Genomic DNA, 24,192 nt, shown 5'->3' with positions numbered 1-24,192 from the left:
GACCTGCACGAACATACCGACCGACGAACATATTCCCTGTATACTAGAACTAGAACAAGAGGTGGAACAACTTTTCACTGGGATACTATGAACATCCAGCAGCAACACAACATTTTGGCATGACTGAGCTGGCTCGCCACGGCACGGCCATGTAAATGTTTTTTCTGCAAATTTGCCATTTACTTTCAAAAACGATGTCGACAAACATATTCCCGGTATACTAGAACTAGAACTAGAGGTGGAACAACTTTTCACTGGGATACTGTGAACATCCAGCAGCAACACAACATTTTGGCATGACTGAGCTGGCTCGCCACGGCACGGCCATGTAAATGTTATTTTTGCAAATTTACCGTTCGCTTTCAAAGACGATGTCGACAAACATATTCCCGGTATACTAGAACTAGAGGTGGAACAACTTTTCACTGGGATACTGTGAACATCCAGCAGCAACACAACTTTCTGACATGACTGAGCTGGCTCGCCAATGGCGCGGCCATGAAAATTTTATTTTTGCAAATTTACCGTTTGCTTTCAAAAACAAATTTAGACGAAAATATTCAAGCAAACTTGATGATGTCATATCACGGACCCTCTAACGTATCATCTGCAAAGTAGCTATGCTAATATCCTGCTGCATTCATGATGTGCTGTCAACTATTTCTTGATGTAATTTTGTAATGGCGCTGCATAAAAGTTGTGATATCATTTTTGATGACTTTTGATGACTTGCAGTGGTAATCTACATCAAACAAATGACATAAAAGACGTCCCCGTTTACAGCGTAAGCTAAGCAAAAAACGTTTAAAAAAGAACCTACAAAAAAAACCCCAATCGACTTATCGTATGTATTTACACGCCAAAGCTAGGCTTAAAAAATACAAAGATGAACCTCATCTCACGTCCTTCGTCACAAATAATCAAATAAATCCAAAACGTTATTGCAATAACGTCCTAAAATGACACCTTGGATGAAACGGATGCGTCCTACCTCATATCTGAACTTATTTGTGTCGCTGTGAGAGACGTCAAAGTGACAGACAGGAAGGGAATATCATCAACGTACCTTAGCAAAAAGAACTGCATTTACTGATAGCTGGGTGCTTTACAGGGTATACTGAATTGAATCAGCAACATGACTAGGTAGGACAGCCCTAGGATCCGAAGGTGTGGGTGGTAACATCCCATTCGGACTTAAAAATGGTTACGGATTGTGACTTGTTTATTTGTGAGAGGCTAAATGACCGCAATGTTTTTATTGTCATGTTTGGCGGACATGCTAATCGTTAGCGCGTACCTGGGAATTTTCGCATTTCCTGAAATGTATTTTGAACGGGAGAGAAATCGTTGTTTGTTATATAAATTATGAGTCACATACTTGATTTCTGTCAAATGGCACTGAGTCGCTCTCGGTCTGAATCGGCAACATGACTAGGTAGGACAGCCCTAGTCTGAGAGTTGGTGCAGGATCCGAAGTTGAGGGTGGTAACATCCCATTCGGACTTAAAAATGGTTACGGATTGTGGCTTGTTTATTTGTGAGAGACTAAATGACCGCGTTAGATGTTTTTATTGTCATGTTTGGCGGACATGCTAATCGCTAGCACGTACCTGGGAATTTTCGCATTTCCTGAAATGTATTTTGAACGGGAGAGAAATCGTTGTTTGTTATATAAATTATTAGTCATATACTCAATTTCTGTCAAATGGAACTGAGTCGCTCTCGGTCTGAATCGGCAACATGACTAGGTAGGACAGCCCTGGTGCGGGATCCGAAGGTGTGGGTGGTAACATCCCATTCGGACTTAAAAATGGTTACGGATCGTGGCTTGTTTATTTGTGAGAGGCTAAACGACCGCGTTAGAAGTTTTTATTGTCATGTTTGGCGGACATGCTAATCGTTAGCGTGTATCTGGGAATTTTCAATGTAGCTGTCGCATTTGAGACACCGGGAGAGAAATCGTTGTTTGTTATGTAAGTTATGAGTGACATGCTTGATTTCTGTCAAATGGAACTCAGTCGCTCTCGGTCTGCTGAGCTCGGCTAGCAAGTAGCCACGATGCCGGCGGATTTGATGACATTCCCTTCCCGATCTGCTCACGCATCAAGGCCAGCCTTTTCCGCGAGCTGTCGTCGATATCATGCATGATGATACCGTAGTCATAATGAAGTGCAAATATAAGGGACTGACTCGAGACCTGCGTTGCGGTAATTCTAGATTCGGGAAGGATGATTTGGATGTGTCCATTTAAAGCAAACTGGAAAGGATTTGCTGTGGAGGACGTGGAAAGGGAACGGAGGTTAGGATAAGGTGACGCCGCCGCCGCCGACCGGAGGAGCGGCGAATTGTTGCGTTATGTATATTATGTGAGGAAACACGGTTTAGCTCAAGCAAGCGCTGTGGGCTTGACCGTGACGGGAAGGGTTAAATTTGGAGCTGAGGGGGATTTAGGTCCTCTACGCCAGCGCTAATGAGGAATGCTATGTTTTCACAGACAAACAACGAGTGCTCTTCTCTACGTGAGCGAGGGCCAAAGGTCAACCCGAGGGCATCGAAGGTTCGGGTTGGTGTGCTGGCAGGCGGTGGACCCCCAGAGAAACACGGAGAGGCGGACGTTCAGTTTGGTGCTGCGGGGAGGCGAGATGGAGGGCGGGGCCAAAGGGAAGTGACCTGGAGGGTTGGAGGGTCAGGCGTAGCCCAGCCAAGCTCCGTCTCGCTGAGATTCAATCTGCAGAGAGGACGAAGGGAACAGAAAATATTTGATATCATCTGATGACATCGGCATGAAAATTAATATTTAATTTTAATATTTAAATTCATATTTTAAAAATGACATCCAGTTTTTTTTGTGCTCAGAATGATGCTATCACTATACTCTATATACTCTATCGTTATACTCATATATAATCTGTAATCTGCAAGGCATGCTAGGAAATACAATCCCCAAACAGGAAGTGTCCCAGCATACCTTGCGGGTTCAAATTTAGTGTGAAATTGTGTTTTTTTGTGTTCATTTCGATACCCACATAGTCCATGTGGTTCTGTTACATATGTGTTGCGCATGTTAATTTTGGTCGCACCGGGAGTGAGAGAGGCCTTATAATAGTAAAAGTGAATAAATTTATTTTTTTTATAAAATTATTATAGAAGTGAAAATATTATAGAAATAAAGTGGAAAATATTACAGAAATAAAGTATCTTTTTCAGAAGAAAATTTACATGATGAAATAGCTTAAATAAATAATAATAAAATAAAATATTAAGAAAAATATTTTACGAGAATAAACTCACATGAGGAAAAATTCTGTAGTTTTAGTGGCATAAAGAAAAAATATCTTCTTAAAAAATATTATATATGAAAATGTATATTAAAAAATATATGAAAACATATATTAAAAATATATAAAAACATATATTAAAAATACATTAAAAAATATATAAATATATATTTACAATATATAAATATATTTAAAAAATATATAAATATAATAACAAAAACAAAACAATGAATAAAGTTGGAATTTTTGGAAAAATTACCTGGGGGTAAAGTTATCATATTATGGCAATAAAGTCATAATGATCAAACAATAATTTACAAGGAGGACGTTGTAATAGTTGGTTAAAAAAAACAGCAGCAGAAATGGAAAAAAATAGTTATAATTTTACGAGCCTAAAGTCAAATATTGAAATATATATAGAAAATATGATATATATATATGTTGTGATGCTGTATATATATATATATATGCTGTGATAACGGAACCCCTGCAGAGCATACGCAAGAAGTGGGATTTGCACCAGCAGAATAAAAGAACTTCACACTCACTCTTCTCAGCAATGCGCCTGTCCATACCAAGGGGGTCCCTCAGTCCGTCGCCCCCGAAAGGAGTAGACGTGGCCTCTTTAACCCCGTTCTCCTTGGCGGTGACCCCTCCCGGTGCTGTTGTTGTCATGGCAACCCCTCCCGGCGCCGCGCTGGGAGTGCTGTTCTGGTGTGCGGGCGCCTTCTCATCCGCCTTCTCCTCCTGTCGCCAAATAGAGACGGCCGTCACGTACACTGAGTCGGAATGCTACCACCCCATCTAGTGGCGTGACTGGGAAGCGCACTGACGCCTACCTTGTGTCCATTGGTCTGCCCGTCGCCGTGTCCCACGTTGTCCAGCGATCCGATCTTAGACTTTGCCTTGATGTTCAGCTTATGAGACTCGATCTTGACATCGCCGCCCCCTGCGGTCAAAATAACAGGCTTCAGCATTTATTGGGGTGCAAAACGTTAGTCGTTAAGATGCAATGAAGTGGGACCTCTGCCTGGCAAAGACATTCTGCTGAAATGGGGACACAACAAATCCCCCCCCCGTCCCCCGTCCCCCCCAAAAAACAAAAAAACAATGTAGCTGGCCAAATCTGGCCCCCGGCCTTGAGTTTGACATGGTTGCTTAAATATATATTATATAGCGTTTCACATACATTGTGTTCTGCATCCTTATGGTGTATTAGAAGGGGTTATTGATGCTCTGTTGTATGTGTGTAACTGTATTTACTACTGCTACCAGTAGAGTTTGTTGTATACTAAGTACTTATAGTTCATCAGCTACTGGCTAACCGCTAATAAACAACAGAAGAAGTTGGCTACTACGTGGATTGGGAACACATCCCAGTCATCAGTGAAATGATCACTGCAAAGAACAGAACCTGAGGTGGGCATCCATGTGTCTCTCCTTCGTCCATTGTGGTCTTAACCTCTTTTGGAAAAGAAAAAAAAAACTTCCAGTATAACTGGGATACTGTGAACATCCAGCAGCAACACGACATTTTGAAATAACTGCTATTTGGATGAAACCAAGTTGCTGAATCATGTCAGGGATCCTTAAAAGCTAGTAGGTAGACAGTGAATGAAACCACCTGGCTTGTGCTTGATGTTGTCCTTGGAGCCACACTTGGACGTGACCTTGCTGACGTCCACCTTCTTGTTAAGGATCTGCACCTGAGGAGCACACGCAGCATGTGTGAAGATGCGATACTGCCACTGCTCCTCTGCAGAAGAGTAGGATATCATCCATGTCATCTGCTGGAACACTGGAGGAGATGGAGTCAGTTTGTTTACATGTCCTAAAAGACACCGTGGGAATGTTTCCATGCTGCCCCACAGATGGAAAGTCAAGAACCCGTGGAAAAGCGTAGCAAGGTAGCAGAGTGAGGACATCTACATTTCTCCTGCTAATATTCTCCATTGTCGCCATCCTAGTGCTCATGGCGGCTAATGCGATGCTAATTCCTACCTGACTTGTTCTGACATGCTAGCAAGGCGCATAAAAGGTAATCTTTCGAATTCTTACGAATCTTAGAATAATAATATCTTGCGAAACGGTAGTCTATGGTCTTCATCTCTTAGTAAAGCATACTATCATACTCCTCATAAGACAATATTAGTCAGTGTTATTGTTGCAGTCCATCTGTCAGTTTCGGTAATTAAATCCATATTTTTGGAGGATAATTGTAGAAATCTTAGAATAATATTTAGAGTTTTCATGTCAGGGCTTTATGAGCAATGATCGTGGCTCAAGTTTGATCTCAATTTAAATGTTTTACGCCAGAATTGTGACTTCTGATCTAAATTTCACCTTTTTATCTCTATTTTTAAAATTTTTTATCCCATAATTTTGACTTGTTATTTCATAATCTGGACTTAGGGCAAAATTTAATTTTTTTTATTTTTTTGAATGTCATAATTTCAATTTTTTTCTCATAATTTCAACCTTTTATCTCATAATTCAATCTTTTTTTTATCTCAGTTTTGATGTTTGATCTGAATTTTAACTTTTTATCTCATAATTTCATCTTTTTATCTCATAATTAGGAATTTTGTCTCGTAATTTTGACTTTATTATGTCAAAATTATGTTTTGTCTAAAAAAAAATGTGCCTTTTTATGTCATAGTTTTGACATTTGACAATAGATCATTTCAACAGAAGATCATTTATAGAAGCGTCGGCAATATGAAATGCAGTAATTTCCACGAGAAACAAAAATGATAACCAAATGATAACAAAGCATCATATAGTAAGATGACGATGTTTGCTGCCATTCATTACCATCCTGTTGAAAGGAGTTGTAGAGAAACACTAAGTGTCAGCAGGAGCGTGAAGTCGTGCTTTCAGACGCATGCATTGGTGTTAACTCCAAAGACGATGAATGTTCCGCTTGGCACATTCATCGCCCAGCACAGCCAAAACACAAAACAAACCTTTTAGAGTGGGAAGGGAATTCAACATAGGACAGCAAAAGGACAACCAGGTCATGAATAAGACTGAAGAAGTCGTTGTTTTGTGTAAAAACAGCCCAGTCACGTGCTTTTAGATTTCTTTCCAAAAGCAAGTACAGTAATCCCTTGTTAATGGCGTAAATGTTTGTTTAGAACACCGCATATAGTCACCTTTACGCTCCTATTACCCAATATTAGTTAACGTAATAAGAGAAAATAAGACAACTAAGACATAGAAAACCTTTTTGCGACTATCACTGAGAATTATTTTCAGACAACATTAAAAACTAACGAACATATTTCCAAAAATGTTGTTTCATGGTCTATAAAAAATTATGTCGAGCTAGCCAGGAGTCGAACCTAGAATCTTCTGATCCGTAGTCAGACGCGTTATCCATTGCGCCACTAGCCCTACACTTTTACTGTACTTCCCAATCGGGTTGAGTTGGCGAGAAGTCTTTCCAGACAACATTAAATGCTAATTTCACGAGTTTTCCCTATGCCGTGACCCGGATTCGAACCGGGGTTGCTGCGGCCACAACGCAGAGTACTAACCACTATACGATCACGGCTACTTAGCTTGAAATAACACCAGAAACTCATATTTCCAAACATGTTGTTTCATGGTCTATAAAGAATTATGGCGAGCTAGCCAGGAGTCGAATCTAGAATCTTCTGATCCGTAGTCAGACGCGTTATCCATTGCTCCACTAGCCCTACATTTTTAACATACTTTCCAATCGGTTTGAGTTTGCGAGAATTCTTTCCAGACAAATTAAAAGCTCACTTTTCTGAGGTTTCCCGATGCCGTGACCTGGATTCGAACCAAGGTTGCTATAAAGAATTATGGCAAGCAAGCCAGGAGTCGAACCTAGAATCTTCTGATCTTCTGATCCGGAAGTACTCACTTGCAACATTAAAAACTATGTTTTCTGAGGTTTCCTTATGCCGTGACCCGGACTCGAACCGGGGTTGCTGCGGCCACAACACAGAGTACTAACCACTATACGATCACGGCTGTTTAGCTTGAAACAACACCAGAAACTCATATTTCCAAACATGTTGTTTCATGGTCTATAAAGAATTATGGCGAGCTAGCCAGGAGTCGAACCTAGAATCTTCTGATCCGTAGTCAGACGCGTTATCCATTGCGCCACTAGCCCTACCTTTTCAACGTACTTTCCAATCGGTTTGAGTTTGCGAGAATTCTTTCCAGACAAATTAAAAGCTCACCTTTCTGAGGTTTCCCGATGCCGTGACCTGGATTCGAACCAAGGTTGCTATAAAGAATTATGGCGAGCGAGCCAGGAGTCGAACCTAGAATCTTCTGATCCCGAAGTTCTCACTTGCAACATTAAAAACTATGTTTTCTGAGGTTTGCCTGTGCCGTGACCCGGAGTTACTGCGGCCACAATGCAGAGTACTAACCACTATACGACCACGGCTAATTAGCTTGAAATAACACCAGAAACTCATATTTCCAAACATGTTGTTTCATGGTCTATAAAGAATTATGGCGAGCTAGCCAGGAGTCGAACCTGGACTCTTCTGATCCGTAGTCAGACGCGTTATCCATTGTGCCACTAGCCCTACACTTTCAACGTACTTTCCAATCGGTTTGAGTTTGCGAGAATTCTTTCCAGACAAATTAAAAGCTAACTTTTCTGAGGTTTCCCGATGCCGTGACCTGGATTCGAACCGAGGTTGCTATAAAGAATTATGGCGAGCTAGCCAGGAGTCGAACCTAGAATCTTCTGATCCCGAAGTTCTCACTTGCAACATTAAAAACTATGTTTTCTGAGGTTTGCCTGTGCCGTGACCCGGACTCGAACCGGGGTTACTGCAGCCACAACGCAGAGTACTAACCACTATACGATCACGGCTACTTAGCTTGAAATAACACCAGAAACTCATATTTCCAAACATGTTGTTTCATGTCTATAAAGAATTATGGCGAGCTAGCCAGGAGTCGAACCTAGAATCTTCTGATCCGTAGTCAGACGCGTTATCCATTGCACCACTAGCCCTACATTTTCAACGTAATTTCCAATCGGTTTGAGTTTGCGAGAATTCTTTCCAGACAAATTAAAAGCTAACTTTTCTGAGGTTTCCCGATGCCGTGACCTGGATAAAGAATTAATGGCGAGCTAGCCAGGAGTCAAACCTAGAATCTTCTGATTAGCTTGAAATAACACCAGAAACTCATATTTCCAAACATGTTGTTTCATGGTCTATAAAGAATTATGGCGAGCTAGCCAGGAGTTGAACCTCGAAAAACCTAGTTTTCTATGTCTTATATGTCTTATTTTCTCAAATTTTCTTAAAAAATTCAAAACTGAAATACAATCCCGTTGTTCCGACCGTCAAGGCTGGTGCTTGTGTGTCTCATCCAACACTACAGTAACATTACTGACACCTAGTGACCAGTGTACAATACTATATATATCATCAGTACATCATGAATGCCTTATACAGTATTTTTATGCTTGAAATGCTTCATTTAGGCAGAAAATACATTTGCTTAAATATGCATTTTTAAAATTAATAATAGGCCACATTCAACCATTCAAAAGAGTTGTAAATAAATATATTGTGTATTAGAGTGAAGCCGTGGCAAGGGATCACTGTAGGCTTTTCCTCATTTCCTCATTCCATACATTTGGATTTGGCATAAAATCAGGTGATCTGCGTCGGAAGCCCAATCGGGCGACGCCCATCAACAGCAGCTTTACTTACATTGCCACCTCCAGGGACATGTTTGATATTGTCCTTGGAGCCACAGCGAGACGTGACATGGCTGAAGTCCAACTTTTTGTGCACTATCTGAACCTAAAGACAGGTGGGAGTGGGGGTGGGGTTTGGGTGGGGGTGGGTGGGGACACACAGGCAAGCGAGAGAAGGATAGATATCAGATAGAGATGTTCAGAAAGAAAGAATAGAGACGGAGAGAGAAAGAGGAGATCAGCTGGCGGCTTCAAGTTGGCAGCAAAACTTTACAAACTGTACACATGGAAGTTCTGTCATTAAATATGAAACCCTGATATCGTTCATCAATCTTGCTTCAATGGGTTATACATCGTTTGGAATTATGTTCTACATCGTTCCATTTTTCAAAACAAACGATAAATTATCAAAAATGACATTAATAGTTGACGAGCTAGCTCTCGCAGTTCAGTCTCATTTATGGAAGTGAGGCCATTTTTCATGCAAATAGTAGTCATGCCAAAACATCGTGTTGCTGCTGGATGTTCACAATCATAATGGATGTCTATTTTCCATGTTTGCTTTCCGTGTTTTCCCTATGCCGTGACCCGGATTTGAACTGGGGTTGCTGCGGCCACAACGCAAAGTACTAACCACTATATGATCAGGGCTGTTTAGCTTGAAACAACACCAGAAACTCATATTTCAAAAAATGTTGTTTCATGGTCTATAAAGAATTATGGCGAGCTAGATGGAGTCGAACCTGGAATCTTCTGATCCGTAGTCAGACAGGTTATCCCTTGCGCCACTAGCCCTACTAGTTGGTTGAACTTCCCAATCGGGTTGAGTTCACCAGACTTCTTTTTTGACAACATTAAAAATTATGTTTTCTGAGGTTACCCTATGCCGTGACCCGGATTTGAACCGGGGTTGCTGCGGCCACAACGCAGAGTACTAACCACTATACGATCACGGCTGTTAAACTTGAAGTAAGACCAGAAACTCATATTTCCAAAAATGTTGTTTCATGGTCTATAAAGAATTATGGCGAGCTAGCCAGGAGTCGAACCTGGAATCTTCTGATCCGTAGTCAGACACGTTATCCATTGCCCCACTAGCCCTACTATTTTTTCACACTTCCCAATCGGGTTGAGTTTATCCGAATTCCTTTCAGACAACATTAAAAATGATGTTTTTTGGAGGTTTCCCTATGCCGTGACCCGGATTCGGACCGGGGTTGCTGCGGCCACAACGCAGAGTACTAACCACTATACGATCACGGCTGCTTAGCCTGAAGCAACACCAGAAACTCATATTTCCAAAAATGTTGTTTCATGGTCTCTAAAGAATTATGGCGAGCTAGCCAGGAGTCGAACCTGTAATCTTCTGATCCTTAGTCAGACACGTTATCCATTGCGCCACAAGCCCTACTCTTTAACTTCCCAATCGGGTTGAGTTGGCGAGAATTCTTTTTAGACAACATTAAAAATAATGTTTTCTCAGGTTTCCCTATGCCATGACCCGGACTCGAACCGGGGTTGCTGCGGCCACAACAGAGAGTACTAACCACTATACGATCACGGCTGTTTAGCTTGAAACAACACCAGAAACTCATATTTCTAAAAATGTTGTTTCATGGTCTATAAAGAAATTTGGCGAGTTAGCCAGGAGTCGAACCTTGAATTTTCTGATCCGTAGTCAGAAGCGGTATCCATTGCGCCACTAGCCCTACATTTTTTGTAATCTTCCCAATCTGGTCAAGTTTATCAGAATTCTTTCCAGACAACATTAAAAGCTAACTTTTCGGAGGTTTCCCTATGCCGTGACCCGGAATCGAACCGGGGTTGCTGCGGCCACAACACAGAGTACTAACCACTATACGATCACGGCTGTTTAGCTTGAAATAACACCAGAAACTCATATTTCAAAAAATGTTGTTTCATGGTTTATAAAGAATTATGGCGAGCTAGCCAGGAGTCGAACCTGGAATCTTCTATCTCTTCTAAAAACATCCTCTATCTCGTACATCGCCATGTTTGTGTATCTGAGTAATGGCCGTCACTTCCGGAAAAACGGGACTGAACAGCGAGAGCTACAAATCTCAGTTTTGCAACTGTACCGTTTCATAACCAGAACAATGTAGAACATGATTCCAAGCGATGCAAAGTTAATGAATGATGTCAAGGAGTCTTTAAGTTCATTCAGGACCTGCTTTGAAATGCGGACCTGATGCAGGAGGCTACAAAGATGGACGTTGAGGTATGAAGGAGATGAGGTCCTAATAACAGAGCGCTTCCACTGACAGCATTAAAGTCAAGCTAGCGGACAGGCCGGATGGCGCATGCAACACAGTACTGCACAGACAACATAGTCGACGCATGCCGCTCGGTAATAGTCAGGATTATGCAACACCTGTCAGGATGATGATGAAGATGGTTCGGTCACAACCGGACGTACCATTATTTGGTTTTGTTTGTGGAGAATATGAAGGAATCACGCATGAAGGACTGAGGAAATATCGACAAATAAAAATATGGACATTTTGCCCAAAGTTGACATCAGAAAAATGTATGAAAGACACACGTTGGCCGTACAGATGAAGCACAAAGACGTATGAAGTGTGGAAGTTTGTCTTGCAACCTGAAAAAGAAAAATGTAAGCACCCGTAGAGTTTGTTTGACATGACAAGAACCTCAAAAACAAGCACGGAACAGCATTAACCGAGCCTGTTCCTCATGTTTCACTGTGCCGTGACCCAGATTCGAACCGGGGTTGTTGCATCCACAACGCAGAGTACTAACCACTATACGATCACGGCTGCTGAGTTTGAAATAACACCAGAAACTCATATTTCCAAAAATGTTGTTTCATGGTCTATAAAGAATTATGGCAAGCTAGCCAGGAGTCAAACCTAGAATCTTCTGATCCGTAGTCAGACGCGTTATCCTCTGCGCCACTAGTCCTACTATTTTGTGAAACTTCCTAATCGGGTTGAGCTCATCAGACTTCTTTTTTGACAACATTAAAAACTATGTTTTCTGACATTCCCCTATGCCGTGACCCGGATTTGAACCGGGGTTGCTGCGGCCACAACGCAGAGTACTAACCACTATACGATCACGGCTGTTTAGCTTGAAACAACACCAGAAACTCATATTTCCAAAAATGTTCTTTTCCTGGTCTATAAGGAATTTTGGCGAGCTAGCCAGGAGTCGAACCTAGAATCTTCTGATCCGTAGCCAGACGCGTTATCCATTGCGCCACTAGCCCTACATTGGTTCTGTTTTTCCCACACGGGTTGAGTTGGCGAGAATTCTTTCCAGACAACATTAAAAGCTAACTTTACAGAGTTTCCCTATGCCGTGACACGGATTTGAACCGGAGTTGCTGCAGCCACAACGCAGAGTACTAACCACTATACGATCACGGCTGCTGAGTTTGAAATAACACCAGAAACTCATATTTCCAAAAATGTTGTTTCATGGTCGATAAATAATTCTGGCGAGCTAGCCAGGAGTCTAACCTAGAATCTTCTGATCCGTAGTCAGACACGTTATCCATTGCACCACTAGCTATACAATTTTGTCACACTTCCCAATCGGGTTGAGTTTATCAGAATTCTTTTCAAAAAACATTGAAAACTATGTTTTCTGAGGTGTCCCTATGCCGTGACCCGGATTCGAACCTGGGTTGCTGCGGCCACAACGCAGAGTACTAACCACTATACGATCACGGCTGCTTAGCCTGAAACAACACCAGAAACACATATTGCGAAAAATGTTGTTTCATGGTCTATAAAGAATTATGGCGAGCTAGCCAGGAGCCGAACCTAGAATCTTCTGATCCGTAGTCAGACGCGTTATCCATTGCGCCACTAGCCCTACATTGGTTCTGTTTTTCCCACACGGTTTGAGTTGGCGAGAATTCTTTCCAGACAACATTAAAAGCTAATTTTACAGAGGTTTCCCTATGCCATGACCCGGATTTGAACCGGGGTTGCTGCGGCCACAACGCAGAGTACTAACCACTATACGATCACGGCTGCTGAGTTTGGAATAACACCAGAAACTCACATTTCGAAAAATGTTGTTTCATGGTCGATAAAGAATTATGGCGAGCTAGCCAGGAGTCGAACCTAGAATCTTCTGATCCGTAGTCAGACGCGTTATCCATTGCTCCACTAGCCATACATATTTTCAATATGCACAACGCAGAGTACTAACCACTATACAATCACGACTGTTTAGCTTTAAAAAACACCAGAAACTCATATTTCCAAAAATGTTCTTTTCCTGGTCTATAAGGAATTTTGCCGAGCTAGCCAGGAGTCGAACCTAGAATCTTCTTATCCGTAGTCAGACGCGTTATCCATTGCGCCACTAGCCCTACATATTTTCCATCCTTCCCACACGGGTTGAGTTGGCGAGAATTCTTTCCAGACAACATTAAAAGCTAACTTTACAGAGTTTCCCTATGCCGTGACCCGGATTCGAACCGGAGGTGCTGCGGCCAATACGCAGAGTACTAACCACTATACGATCACGGCTGCTGAGTTTGAAATAACACCAGAAACTCACATTTCCAAAAATGTTGTTTCATGGTCGATAAAGAATTACGACGAGCTAGCCAGGAGTCGAACCTAGAATCTTCTGATCCGTAGTCAGACGCGTTATCCATTGTGCCACAAGCCCTCCATTGATTCTGTTTTTCCCACACGGGTTGAGTTGGCGAGAATTCTTTCCAGACAACATTAAAAGCTAATTTTACAGAGGTTTCCCTATGCCGTGACGCGGATTCGAACCGGAGTTGCTGCGGCCTCAACGCAGAGTACTAAGCACTATACGACCACGGCTGTTTAGCTTGAAATAACACCAGAAACCCATATTTCCAAAAATGTTGTTTCATGGTCTATAAAGAATTATGGCTAGCTAGCCAGGAGTCGAACCTAGAATCTTTTGATCCATAGTCAGACGCGTTATCCATTGCACCCAGATTCGAACCGGGGTTGCTGCGGCCACAACGCAGAGTACTAACCACTATACGATCACGGCTGCTGAGTTTGAAATAACACCAGAAACTCACATTTCGAAAAATGTTGTTTCATGGTCTATAAAGAATTATGTCGAGCTAGCCAGGAGTCGAACCTAGAATCTTCTGATCCGTAGTCAGACGCGTTATCCATTGCGCCACTAGCCCTACATATTTTCCTATCTTCCCACACGGCTTGAGTTGGCGAGAATTCTTTCCAGACAACATTAAAAGCTAACTTTACAGAGGTTTCCCTATGCCATGACCCGGACTTGAACCGGGGTTGCTGCGGCCACAACGCAGAGTACTAACCACTATACGATCACGGCTGTTTAGCTTTAAAAAACACCAGAAACTCATATTTCCAAAAATGTTCTTTTCCTGGTCTATAAGGAATTTTGGCGAGCTAGCCAGGAGTCTAACCTAGAATCTTCTGATCCGTAGTCAAGACACATTATCTATTGCGCCACTAGCCCTACTTTGGTTCTGTTTTTCCCACACGGGTTGAGTTGGTGAGAATTCTTTCCAGACAACATTAAAAGCTAATTTTACAGAGGTTTCCCTATGCCGTGACCCGGTTTCGAACCGGAGGTGCTGCGGCCACAACGCAGAGTACTAACCACTATACGATCACGGCTGCTGAGTTTGAAATAACACCAGAAACTCACATTTCCAAAAATGTTGTTTCATGGTCGATAAAGAATTACGACGAGCTAGCCAGGAGTCGAACCTAGAATCTTCTGATCCGTAGTCAGACGCGTTATCCATTGCGCCACAAGCCCTCCATTGATTCTGTTTTTCCCACACGGGTTGAGTTGGCGAGAATTCTTTCCAGACAACATTAAAAGCTAATTTTACAGAGGTTTCCCTATGCCGTGACGCGGATTCGAACCGGAGTTGCTGCGGCCTCAACGCAGAGTACTAAGCACTATACGACCACGGCTGTTTAGCTTGAAATAACACCAGAAACCCATATTTCCAAAAATGTTGTTTCATGGTCTATAAAGAATTATGGCTAGCTAGCCAGGAGTCGAACCTAGAATCTTTTGATCCATAGTCAGACGCGTTATCCATTGCACCCAGATTCGAACCTGGGTTGCTGCGGCCACAACGCAGAGTACTAACCACTATACGATCACGGCTGTTTAGCTTTAAAAAACACCAGAAACTCACATTTCCAAAAATGTTGTTTCATGGTCGATAAAGAATTATGGCGAGCTAGCCAGGAGTCGAATCTAGAATCTTCTGATCCGTAGTCAGACACGTTATCCATTGCGCCACTAGCCCTCAATTGGTTCTGTTTTTCCCACACGGGTTGAGTTGGCGAGAATTCTTTCCAGACAACATTAAAAGCTAATTTTACAGAGGTTTCCCTATGCCGTGACGCGGATTCGAACCGGAGTTGCTGCGGCCACAAAGCAGAGTACTAACCACTATACGACCACGGCTGTTTAGCTTGAAATAACACCAGAAACCCAAATTTCCAAAAATGTTGTTTCATGGTCTATAAAGAATTATGGCTAGCTAGCCAGGAGTCGAACCTAGAATCTTCTGATCCGTAGTCAGACGCGTTACCCATTGCGCCACTAGCTATACAATTTTGTCACACTTCCCAATCGGGTTGAGTTTATCAGAATTCTTTTCAGACAACATTGAAAACTATGTTTTCTGAGGTGTCCCTATGCCGTGACCCAGATTCGAACCGGGGTTGCTGCGGCCACAACGCAGAGTACTAACCACTATACGATCACGGCTGCTTAGCCTGAAACAACACCAGAAACACATATTGCGAAAAATGTTGTTTCATGGTCTATAAAGAATTATGGCGAGCTAGCCAGGAGTCGAACCTAGAATCTTTTGATCCATAGTCAGACGCGTTATCCATTGCACCCAGATTCGAACCGGGGTTGTTGCGGCCACAACGCAGAGTACTAACCACTATACGATCACGGCTGCTGAGTTTGAAATAACACCAGAAACTCACATTTCGAAAAATTTTGTTTCATGGTCTATAAAGAATTATGTCGAGCTAGCCAGGAGTCAAACCTAGAATCTTCTGATCCGTAGTCAGACGCGTTATCCATTGCGCCACTAGCTATACAATTTTGTCACACTTCCCAATCGGGTTGAGTTCATCAGAATTCTTTTCAGACAACATTGAAAACTATGTTTTCTGAGGTGTCCCTATGCCGTGACCCGGATTCGAACCGGGGTTGCTGCGGCCACAACGCAGAGTACTAACCACTATACGATCACGGCTGCTTAGCCTAAAACAACACCAGAAACACATATTGCGAAAAATGTTGTTTCATGGTCTATAAAGAATTATGGCGAGCTAGCCAGGAGTCGAACCTAGAATCTTCTGATCCGTAGTCAGACGCGTTATCCATTGCGCCACTAGCCCTACATTGGTTCTGTTTTTCCCACACGGTTTGAGTTGGCGAGAATTCTTTCCAGACAACATTAAAAGCTAATTTTACAGAGGTTTCCCTATGCCATGACCCGGATTTGAACCGGGGTTGCTGCGGCCACAACGCAGAGTACTAACCACTATACGATCACGGCTGCTGAGTTTGAAATAACACCAGAAACTCACATTTCGAAAAATGTTGTTTCATGGTCGATAAAGAATTATGGCGAGCTAGCCAGGAGTCGAACCTAGAATCTTCTGATCCGTAGTCAGACGCGTTATCCATTGCGCCACTAGCCCTACATATTTTCCATCCTTCCCACACGGGTTGAGTTGGCGAGAATTCTTTCCAGACAGCATTAAAAGCTAACTTTACAGAGTTTCCCTATGCCGTGAACCGGATTCGAACCGGGGTTGCTGCGGCCACAACGCAGAGTACTAACCGCTATACGATCACGGCTGCTGAGTTTGAAATAACACCAGAAACTCACATTTCCAAAAATGTTGTTTCATGGTCGATAAAGAATTACGACGAGCTAGCCAGGAGTCGAACCTAGAATCTTCTGATCCGTAGTCAGACGCGTTATCCATTGCGCCACTAGCCCTACATTGGTTCTGTTTTTCCCACACGGTTTGAGTTGGCGAGAATTCCTTCCAGACAACATTAAAAGCTAATTTTACAGAGGTTTCCCTATGCCGTGACCCGGATTTGAACCAGGGTTGCTGCGGCCACAACGCAGAGTACTAACCACTATACGATCACGGCTGCTGAGTTTGAAACAACACCAGAAACTCACATTTCGAAAAATGTTGTTTCATGGTCGATAAAGAATTATGGCAAGCTAGCCAGGAGTCGAACCTAGAATCTTCTGATCCGTAGTCAGACGCGTTATCCATTGCGCCACAAGCCCTCCATTGATTCTGTTTTTCCCACACGGGTTGAGTTGGCGAGAATTCTTTCCAGACAACATTAAAAGCTAACTTTACAGAGGTTTCCCTATGCCATGACCCGGACTTGAACCGGGGTTGCTGCGGCCACAACGCAGAGTACTAACCACTATACGATCATGGCTGCTTAGCCTGAAACAACACCAGAAACACATATTGCGAAAAATGTTGTTTCATGGTCTATAAAGAATTATGGCGAGCTAGCCAGGAGTCGAACCTAGAATCTTCTGATCCGTAGTCAGACGCGTTATCCATTGCGCCACTAGCCCTACATTGGTTCTGTTTTTCCCACACGGGTTGAGTTGGCGAGAATTCTTTCCAGACAACATTAAAAGCTAACTTTACAGAGGTTTCCCTATGCCATGACCCGGACTTGAACCGGGGTTGCTGCGGCCACAACGCAGAGTACTAACCACTATACGATCATGGCTGCTTGGCCTGAAACAACACCAGAAACACATATTGCGAAAAATGTTGTTTCATGGTCTATAAAGAATTATGGCGAGCTAGCCAGGAGTCGAACCTAGAATCTTCTGATCCGTAGTCAGACGCGTTATCCATTGCGCCACTAGCCCTACATTGGTTCTGTTTTTCCCACACGGTTTGAGTTGGCGAGAATTCTTTCCAGACAACATTAAAAGCTAATTTTACAGAGGTTTCCCTATGCCGTGACCCGGATTTGAACCGGGGTTGCTGCGGCCACAACGCAGAGTACTAACCACTATACGATCACGGCTGCTGAGTTTGAAATAACACCAGAAACTCACATTTCGAAAAATGTTGTTTCATGGTCGATAAAGAATTATGGCGAGCTAGCCAGGAGTCGAACCTAGAATCTTCTGATCCGTAGTCAGACGCGTTATCCATTGCGCCACTAGCCCAACATAGTTTCCATTCTTCCCACACGGCTTGAGTTGGCGAGAATTCTTTCCAGACAACATTAAAAGCTAATTTTACAGAGGTTTCCCTATGCCGTGACCCGGATTCAAACCGGGGTTGCTGCGGCCACAACGCAGAGTACTAACCACTATACGATCACGGCTGCTTAGCCTGAAACAACACCAGAAACACATATTGCGAAAAATGTTGTTTCATGGTCTATAAAGAATTATGGCGAGCTAGCCAGGAGTCGAACCTAGAATCTTCTGATCCGTAGTCAGACGCGTTATCCATTGCGCCACTAGCCCTACATATTTTCAACATGCACAACGCAGAGTACTAACCGCTATACGATCACGGCTGCTGAGTTTGAAATAACACCAGAAACTCACATTTCCAAAAATGTTGTTTCATGGTCGATAAAGAATTACGACGAGCTAGCCAGGAGTCGAACCTAGAATCTTCTGATCCGTAGTCAGCCGCGTTATCCATTGCGCCACAAGCCCTCCATTGATTCTGTTTTTCCCACACGGGTTGAGTTGGCGAGAATTCTTTCCAGACAACATTAAAAGCTAACTTTACAGAGGTTTCCCTATGCCATGACCCGGACTTGAACCGGGGTTGCTGCGGCCACAACGCAGAGTACTAACCACTATACGATCACGGCTGTTTAGCTTTAAAAAACACCAGAAACTCATATTTCCAAAAATGTTCTTTTCCTGGTCTATAAGGAATTTTGCCGAGCAAGCCAGGAGTCGAACCTAGAATCTTCTGATCCGTAGTCAGACGCGTTATCCATTGCGCCACTAGCCCTACGCTTTGACATTCTTCGCACACAGGTGGAGTTGGCGAGAATTCTCTCCGGGTAACATTAAAAGCTCACTTTTTAGAGGTTTCCCTATGCCGTGACCCGGATTCGAACCGGGGTTGCTGCGGCCACAACGCAGAGTACTAACCACTATACGATCACGGCTGCTGAGTTTGAAATAACACCAGAAACTCACATTTCCAAAAATGTCGTTTCATGGTCTCTAAAGAATTATGGCGAGCTAGCCAGGAGTTGAAACTGGAATCTTCTGATCCGTAGTCAGACGCATTATCCATTGCGCCACTAGCCCAACTATTTCTTCCATTCTTCCCACACGGGTTGAGTTGGCAAGGATTTTTTCCCAGACAACATTAAAAGCTAACTTTTCAGAGGTTTCCCTATGCCGTGACCCGGATTCGAACCGGGGGTTGCTGCGGCCACAACGCAGAGTACTAACCAGTATACGATCACAACTGTTTAGCTTGAAATAACACCAGAAACTCATATTTCTAAAAATGGTGTTTCATGGTCTATAAAGAATTATGGCGAGGTAGCCAGGAGTTGAAACTGGAATCTTCTGATCCGTAGTCAGACGCATTATCCATTGCGCCACTAGCCCAACTATTTCTTCACACTTCCCTATCGGGTTGAGTTTATCAGAATTCCTTTCAGACAACATTAAAAAGGATGTTTTCTGAGGTTACCTATGCCGTGACCCGGATTCGAACCGGGGTTGCTGCGGCCACAACGCAGAGTACTAACCACTATACGATCACGGCTGCTGAGTTTGAAATAACACCAGAAACTCACGATTCTAAAAATGTTGTTTCATGGTCGATAAAGAATTATGGCGAGCTAGCCAGGAGTCGAACCTAGAATCTTCCGATCCGTAGTCAGACGCGTTATCCATTGCGCCACTAGCCCTACATATTTTCCATCCTTCCCACACGGGTTGAGTTGGCGAGAATTCTTTCCAGACAACATTAAAAGCTAACTTTACAGAGGTTTCCCTATGCCGTGACCCGGATTTGAAGCAGGGTTGCTGCGGCCACAACGCAGAGTACTAACCACTATACGATCACGGCTGTTTAGCTTTAAAAAACACCAGAAACTCATATTTCCAAAAATGTCGTTTCATGGTCTCTAAAGAATTATGGCGAGCTAGCCAGGAGTCGAACCTAGAATCTTCTGATCCGTAGTCAGACGCGTTATCCTTTGCGCCACTAGCCCGACATTTCTTCCATTTTTCCCACACGGGTTGAGTTGGCAAGAATTTTTTCCCAGACAACATTAAAAGCTAACTTTTCAGAGGTTTCCCTATGCCGTGACCCGGATTCGAACCTTGGGTTGCTGCAGCCACAACGCAGAGTACTAACCAGTATACGATCACAACTGTTTAGCTTGAAATAACACCAGAAACTCATATTTCTAAAAATGGTGTTTCATGGTCTATAAAGAATTATGGTGAGCTAGCCAGGAGTTGAACCTGGAATCTTCTGAGCCGTAGTCAGACGCATTATCCATTAGGCCACTAGCCCAACTATTTCTTCACACTTCCCTATCGGGTTGAGTTTATCAGAATTCCTTTCAGACAACATTAAAAAGGATGTTTTCTGAGGTTACCTATGCCGTGACCCGGATTCGAACCGGGGTTGCTGCGGCCACAACGCAGAGTACTAACCACTATACGATCACGGCTGCTTAGCCTGAAACAACACCAGAAACTCATATTTAAAAAGATGTTGTTTCATGGTCTATAAAGAATTTTGGCAAGCTAGCCAGGAGTCGAACCTAGAATCTTCTGATCCGTAGTCAGACACGTTATCCATTGCACCACTAGCCCTACATATTTTCCATTCTTCCCACACGGCTTGAGTTGGCGAGAATTCTTTCCAGACAACATTAAAAGTAACTTTACAGAGGGTTCCCTATGCCACGACCCCGATTTGAACCGGGGTTGCTGCGGCCACAACGCAGAGTTCTAACCACTATACGATCACGGCTGCTTAGCCTGACAGACGCGTTATCCATTGCGCCACTAGCCCGACATTTTTCTGGCCTTCCCACACGGGTTGAGTTGGCAAGAATTCTTTTCATACAACATTAAAAATAATGTTTTCTGAGGTTACCCTATGCCGTGACCCGGATTCGAACCGGGGTTGCTGCGGCCACAACGCAGAGTACTAACCACTATACGATCACGGGTGCTTAGCCTAAAACAACACCAGAAACTCATATTTCCAAAAATGTTGTTTCATGGTCTATAATGAATTAGGGCTAGGTAGCCAGGAGTCGAACCTAGAATCTTCTGATCCGTAGTCAGACACGTTATCCATTGCGCCACTAGCTATACAATTTCATCACACTTCCCAATCGGGTTGAGTTTATCAGAATTCTTTTCAGACAACATTGAAAACTCTGAGGTGTCCCTATGCCGTGACCCGGATTCGAACCGGGGTTGCTGCGGCCACAACGCAGAGTACGAACCACTATACGATCACGGCTGCTGAGTTTGAAATAACACCAGAAACTCACATTTCCAAAAATGTTGTTTCATGGTCGATAAATAATTATGGCGAGCTAGCCAGGAGTCGAACCTAGAATCTTCTGATCCGTAGTCAGACGCATTATCCATTGCGCCACTAGCCCTCAATTGGTTCTGTTTTTCCCACACGGGTTGAGTTGGCGAGAATTCTTTCCAGACAACATTAAAAGCTAATTTTACAGAGGTTTCCCTATGCCGTGACGCGGATTCGAACCGGAGTTGCTGCGGCCACAAAGCAGAGTACTAACCACTATACGACCACGGCTGTTCAGCTTGAAATAACACCAGAAACCCAAATTTCCAAAAATGTTGTTTCATGGTCTATAAAGAATTATGGCTAGGTAGCCAGGAGTCGAACCTAGAATCTTCTGATCCGTAGTCAGACGCGTTATCCATTGCGCCACTAGCTATACAATTTTGTCACACTTCCCAATCGGGTTGAGTTTGTCAGAATTCTTTTCAGACAACATTGAAAACTATGTTTTCTGAGGTGTCCCTATGCCGTGACCCGGATTCGAACCGGGGTTGCTGCGGGCCACAACGCAGAGTACTAACCACTATACGATCACGGCTGCTGAGTTTGAAATAACACCAGAAACTCACATTTCCAAAAATGTTGTTTCATGGTCGATAAAGAAATATTGCAAGCTAGCCAGGAGTCAAACCTAGAATCTTCTGATCCGTAGTCAGACGCGTTATCCATTGCGCCACTAGCCCTACATTTTTTCTGTCCTTCCCACACGGGTTGAGTTGGTAAGAATTCTTTTCAGACAACATTAAAAATTATGTTTTCTGAGGTGTCCCTATGCCGTGACCCGGATTTGAACCGGGGTTGCTGCAGCCACAACGCAGAGTACTAACCACTATACGATCACGGCTGTTTAGCTTTAAAAAACACCAGAAACTCATATTTCCAAAAATGTTCTTTTCCTGGTCTATAAGGAATTTTGGCGAGCTAGCCAGGAGTCGAACCTAGAATCTTTTGATCCATAGTCAGACGCGTTATCTATGGCGCCCAGATTCGAACCGGGGTTGCTGCAGCCACAACGCAGAGTACTAACCACTATACGATCACGGCTCTTTCGCTTGAAACAACACCAGAAACTCATATTTAAAAAAATGTTGTTTCATGGTCTATAAAGAATTATGGCGAGCTAGCCAGGAGTCGAACCTAGAATCTTCTGATCCATAGTCAGACGCGTTATCCACTGCGCCACTAGTCCTACTATTTTGTGAAACTTCCTAATCGGGTTGAGTTCATCAGACTTCTTTTTTGACAACATTAAAAACTATGTTTTCTGACATTTCCCTATGCCATGACCCGGATTTGAACCGGGGTTGCTGCAGCCACAACGCAGAGTACTGACCACTATACGATCACGGCTGTTTAGCTTTAAAAAAACACCAGAAACTCATATTTCCAAAAATGTTCTTTTCCTGGTCTATAAGGAATTATGGCGAGCTAGCCAGGAGTCGAACCTAGAATCTTCTGATCCGTAGTCAGACGCGTTATCCATTGCGCCACTAGCCCTACATATTTTCCATTCTTCCCACACGGCTTGAGTTGGCGAAAATTCTTTCCAGACAACATTAAAAGTAACTTTACAGAGGGTTCTCTATGCCATGACCCGGATTTGAACCGGGGTTGCTGCGGCCACAACGCAGAGTTCTAACCACTATACGATCACGGCTGCTTAGGCTGACAGACGCGTTATCCATTGCGCCACTAGCCCGACATTTTTCTGGCCTTCCCACACGGGTTGAGTTGGCAAGAATTCTTTTCATACAACATTAAAAATAATGTTTTCTGAGGTTACCCTATGCCGTGACCCGGATTCGAACCGGGGTTGCTGCGGCCACAACGCAGAGTACTAACCACTATACGATCACGGCTGCTTAGCCTGAAACAACACCAGAAACTCATATTTAAAAAGATGTTGTTTCATGGTCTATAAAGAATTATGGCAAGCTAGCCAGGAGTCGAACCTAGAATCTTCTGATCCGTAGTCAGACGCGTTATCCATTGCGCCACTAGCCCTACATTTTTCAGTTCTTCCCACACGGACTGAGTTGGCGAGAATTCTTTCCAGACAACATTAAAAGCTAACTTTTCAGAGATTTCCTTATGCCGTGACCCGGATTCGAACCTGGGTTGCTGCAGCCACAACACAGAGTACTAACCACTATACGATCACGGCTGTTTAGCTTGAAACAACACCATAAACTTATATTTCCAAATATGTTGTTTCATGGTCTATAAAGAATTATGGCGAGCTAGCCAGGAGTCGAACCTAGAATCTTCTGATCCGTAGTCAGACGCGTTATCCATTGCGCCACTAGCCCTACATATTTTCCATTCTTCCCACACGGCTTGAGTTGGCGAGAATTCTTTCCAGACAACATTAAAAGCTAACTTTACAGAGGTTTCCCTATGCCATGACCCGGACTTGAACGGGGGTTGCTGCGGCCACAACGCAGACTACTAACCACTATACGATCACGGCTGTTTAGCTTTAAAAAACACCAGAAACTCATATTTCCAAAAATGTTCTTTTCCTGGTCTATAAGGAATTTTGGCGAGCTAGCCAGGAGTCGAACCTAGAATCTTC

The 24,192-nt window shown here is 43.3% G+C and overlaps 1 protein-coding gene and 47 non-coding genes across 54 annotated transcripts in view; all 48 read right to left on the bottom strand.

The window, feature by feature from the left end:
• Nucleotides 1-402: 402 nt before the first annotated feature.
• map4l (microtubule associated protein 4 like) overlaps nucleotides 403-24,192 on the bottom strand; it is a 76,191-nt gene continuing 52,401 nt past the window's right edge. For 6 of the 7 annotated variants that reach the window (XM_058066067.2, XM_058066062.2, XM_078791368.1 and 3 more), the window contains 5 exons: nucleotides 8,999-9,091; nucleotides 4,903-4,984; nucleotides 4,118-4,227; nucleotides 3,827-4,025; nucleotides 403-2,728 (listed from right to left, as the gene is read on the bottom strand). In XM_058066067.2, the coding sequence (XP_057922050.2) occupies nucleotides 2,724-2,728; nucleotides 3,827-4,025; nucleotides 4,118-4,227; nucleotides 4,903-4,984; nucleotides 8,999-9,091 (489 nt within the window). In that variant the 3' untranslated portion in view covers nucleotides 403-2,723. The remainder of the gene's footprint in view (nucleotides 2,729-3,826; nucleotides 4,026-4,117; nucleotides 4,228-4,902; nucleotides 4,985-8,998; nucleotides 9,092-24,192) is intronic. The other variant, XM_058066064.2, reaches the window with a different exon arrangement.
• trnar-acg (transfer RNA arginine (anticodon ACG)) lies at nucleotides 6,602-6,674 on the bottom strand. The gene has a single exon. It is a non-coding gene; the product is annotated as a tRNA-Arg (tRNA).
• trnah-gug (transfer RNA histidin (anticodon GUG)) lies at nucleotides 6,763-6,834 on the bottom strand. Its single transcript has one exon. It is a non-coding gene; the product is annotated as a tRNA-His (tRNA).
• trnah-gug (transfer RNA histidin (anticodon GUG)) lies at nucleotides 7,209-7,280 on the bottom strand. Its single transcript has one exon. It is a non-coding gene; the product is annotated as a tRNA-His (tRNA).
• trnar-acg (transfer RNA arginine (anticodon ACG)) lies at nucleotides 7,353-7,425 on the bottom strand. Its single transcript has one exon. It is a non-coding gene; the product is annotated as a tRNA-Arg (tRNA).
• trnar-acg (transfer RNA arginine (anticodon ACG)) lies at nucleotides 7,780-7,852 on the bottom strand. Its single transcript has one exon. It is a non-coding gene; the product is annotated as a tRNA-Arg (tRNA).
• trnah-gug (transfer RNA histidin (anticodon GUG)) lies at nucleotides 8,074-8,145 on the bottom strand. The gene has a single exon. It is a non-coding gene; the product is annotated as a tRNA-His (tRNA).
• Nucleotides 8,217-8,289, bottom strand: trnar-acg (transfer RNA arginine (anticodon ACG)). Its single transcript has one exon. It is a non-coding gene; the product is annotated as a tRNA-Arg (tRNA).
• On the bottom strand, nucleotides 9,870-9,941 carry trnah-gug (transfer RNA histidin (anticodon GUG)). Its single transcript has one exon. It is a non-coding gene; the product is annotated as a tRNA-His (tRNA).
• trnah-gug (transfer RNA histidin (anticodon GUG)) lies at nucleotides 10,784-10,855 on the bottom strand. The gene has a single exon. It is a non-coding gene; the product is annotated as a tRNA-His (tRNA).
• trnah-gug (transfer RNA histidin (anticodon GUG)) lies at nucleotides 12,018-12,089 on the bottom strand. The gene has a single exon. It is a non-coding gene; the product is annotated as a tRNA-His (tRNA).
• trnar-acg (transfer RNA arginine (anticodon ACG)) lies at nucleotides 12,163-12,235 on the bottom strand. The gene has a single exon. It is a non-coding gene; the product is annotated as a tRNA-Arg (tRNA).
• Nucleotides 12,774-12,846, bottom strand: trnar-acg (transfer RNA arginine (anticodon ACG)). Its single transcript has one exon. It is a non-coding gene; the product is annotated as a tRNA-Arg (tRNA).
• trnah-gug (transfer RNA histidin (anticodon GUG)) lies at nucleotides 12,936-13,007 on the bottom strand. Its single transcript has one exon. It is a non-coding gene; the product is annotated as a tRNA-His (tRNA).
• On the bottom strand, nucleotides 13,584-13,656 carry trnar-acg (transfer RNA arginine (anticodon ACG)). Its single transcript has one exon. It is a non-coding gene; the product is annotated as a tRNA-Arg (tRNA).
• On the bottom strand, nucleotides 14,089-14,161 carry trnar-acg (transfer RNA arginine (anticodon ACG)). The gene has a single exon. It is a non-coding gene; the product is annotated as a tRNA-Arg (tRNA).
• trnah-gug (transfer RNA histidin (anticodon GUG)) lies at nucleotides 14,251-14,322 on the bottom strand. Its single transcript has one exon. It is a non-coding gene; the product is annotated as a tRNA-His (tRNA).
• On the bottom strand, nucleotides 14,703-14,775 carry trnar-acg (transfer RNA arginine (anticodon ACG)). Its single transcript has one exon. It is a non-coding gene; the product is annotated as a tRNA-Arg (tRNA).
• Nucleotides 15,514-15,586, bottom strand: trnar-acg (transfer RNA arginine (anticodon ACG)). Its single transcript has one exon. It is a non-coding gene; the product is annotated as a tRNA-Arg (tRNA).
• trnah-gug (transfer RNA histidin (anticodon GUG)) lies at nucleotides 16,181-16,252 on the bottom strand. Its single transcript has one exon. It is a non-coding gene; the product is annotated as a tRNA-His (tRNA).
• On the bottom strand, nucleotides 16,325-16,397 carry trnar-acg (transfer RNA arginine (anticodon ACG)). Its single transcript has one exon. It is a non-coding gene; the product is annotated as a tRNA-Arg (tRNA).
• On the bottom strand, nucleotides 16,487-16,558 carry trnah-gug (transfer RNA histidin (anticodon GUG)). The gene has a single exon. It is a non-coding gene; the product is annotated as a tRNA-His (tRNA).
• On the bottom strand, nucleotides 16,631-16,703 carry trnar-acg (transfer RNA arginine (anticodon ACG)). The gene has a single exon. It is a non-coding gene; the product is annotated as a tRNA-Arg (tRNA).
• On the bottom strand, nucleotides 16,936-17,008 carry trnar-acg (transfer RNA arginine (anticodon ACG)). Its single transcript has one exon. It is a non-coding gene; the product is annotated as a tRNA-Arg (tRNA).
• Nucleotides 17,098-17,169, bottom strand: trnah-gug (transfer RNA histidin (anticodon GUG)). The gene has a single exon. It is a non-coding gene; the product is annotated as a tRNA-His (tRNA).
• trnar-acg (transfer RNA arginine (anticodon ACG)) lies at nucleotides 17,242-17,314 on the bottom strand. The gene has a single exon. It is a non-coding gene; the product is annotated as a tRNA-Arg (tRNA).
• On the bottom strand, nucleotides 17,404-17,475 carry trnah-gug (transfer RNA histidin (anticodon GUG)). Its single transcript has one exon. It is a non-coding gene; the product is annotated as a tRNA-His (tRNA).
• trnar-acg (transfer RNA arginine (anticodon ACG)) lies at nucleotides 17,548-17,620 on the bottom strand. The gene has a single exon. It is a non-coding gene; the product is annotated as a tRNA-Arg (tRNA).
• trnah-gug (transfer RNA histidin (anticodon GUG)) lies at nucleotides 17,710-17,781 on the bottom strand. Its single transcript has one exon. It is a non-coding gene; the product is annotated as a tRNA-His (tRNA).
• Nucleotides 17,854-17,926, bottom strand: trnar-acg (transfer RNA arginine (anticodon ACG)). Its single transcript has one exon. It is a non-coding gene; the product is annotated as a tRNA-Arg (tRNA).
• Nucleotides 18,016-18,087, bottom strand: trnah-gug (transfer RNA histidin (anticodon GUG)). The gene has a single exon. It is a non-coding gene; the product is annotated as a tRNA-His (tRNA).
• On the bottom strand, nucleotides 18,160-18,232 carry trnar-acg (transfer RNA arginine (anticodon ACG)). Its single transcript has one exon. It is a non-coding gene; the product is annotated as a tRNA-Arg (tRNA).
• Nucleotides 18,322-18,393, bottom strand: trnah-gug (transfer RNA histidin (anticodon GUG)). Its single transcript has one exon. It is a non-coding gene; the product is annotated as a tRNA-His (tRNA).
• trnar-acg (transfer RNA arginine (anticodon ACG)) lies at nucleotides 18,466-18,538 on the bottom strand. Its single transcript has one exon. It is a non-coding gene; the product is annotated as a tRNA-Arg (tRNA).
• Nucleotides 18,826-18,897, bottom strand: trnah-gug (transfer RNA histidin (anticodon GUG)). Its single transcript has one exon. It is a non-coding gene; the product is annotated as a tRNA-His (tRNA).
• trnar-acg (transfer RNA arginine (anticodon ACG)) lies at nucleotides 18,971-19,043 on the bottom strand. The gene has a single exon. It is a non-coding gene; the product is annotated as a tRNA-Arg (tRNA).
• trnah-gug (transfer RNA histidin (anticodon GUG)) lies at nucleotides 19,132-19,203 on the bottom strand. The gene has a single exon. It is a non-coding gene; the product is annotated as a tRNA-His (tRNA).
• On the bottom strand, nucleotides 19,746-19,817 carry trnah-gug (transfer RNA histidin (anticodon GUG)). The gene has a single exon. It is a non-coding gene; the product is annotated as a tRNA-His (tRNA).
• trnar-acg (transfer RNA arginine (anticodon ACG)) lies at nucleotides 19,890-19,962 on the bottom strand. Its single transcript has one exon. It is a non-coding gene; the product is annotated as a tRNA-Arg (tRNA).
• On the bottom strand, nucleotides 20,196-20,268 carry trnar-acg (transfer RNA arginine (anticodon ACG)). Its single transcript has one exon. It is a non-coding gene; the product is annotated as a tRNA-Arg (tRNA).
• Nucleotides 20,504-20,576, bottom strand: trnar-acg (transfer RNA arginine (anticodon ACG)). The gene has a single exon. It is a non-coding gene; the product is annotated as a tRNA-Arg (tRNA).
• trnah-gug (transfer RNA histidin (anticodon GUG)) lies at nucleotides 20,665-20,736 on the bottom strand. Its single transcript has one exon. It is a non-coding gene; the product is annotated as a tRNA-His (tRNA).
• trnar-acg (transfer RNA arginine (anticodon ACG)) lies at nucleotides 21,615-21,687 on the bottom strand. The gene has a single exon. It is a non-coding gene; the product is annotated as a tRNA-Arg (tRNA).
• trnah-aug (transfer RNA histidin (anticodon AUG)) lies at nucleotides 22,734-22,806 on the bottom strand. Its single transcript has one exon. It is a non-coding gene; the product is annotated as a tRNA-His (tRNA).
• On the bottom strand, nucleotides 23,042-23,114 carry trnar-acg (transfer RNA arginine (anticodon ACG)). The gene has a single exon. It is a non-coding gene; the product is annotated as a tRNA-Arg (tRNA).
• On the bottom strand, nucleotides 23,405-23,476 carry trnah-gug (transfer RNA histidin (anticodon GUG)). Its single transcript has one exon. It is a non-coding gene; the product is annotated as a tRNA-His (tRNA).
• On the bottom strand, nucleotides 23,549-23,621 carry trnar-acg (transfer RNA arginine (anticodon ACG)). Its single transcript has one exon. It is a non-coding gene; the product is annotated as a tRNA-Arg (tRNA).
• trnar-acg (transfer RNA arginine (anticodon ACG)) lies at nucleotides 23,854-23,926 on the bottom strand. Its single transcript has one exon. It is a non-coding gene; the product is annotated as a tRNA-Arg (tRNA).

This window comes from Doryrhamphus excisus, linkage group LG6, assembly GCF_037039965.1.
Source record: "Doryrhamphus excisus strain RoL-2023G ecotype Guam linkage group LG6, RoL_Dexc_Guam_v1.1, whole genome shotgun sequence".
Lineage (NCBI taxonomy): Eukaryota > Metazoa > Chordata > Actinopteri > Syngnathiformes > Syngnathidae > Doryrhamphus > Doryrhamphus excisus.
This window is presented reverse-complemented; position numbering and strand designations above follow the sequence as displayed.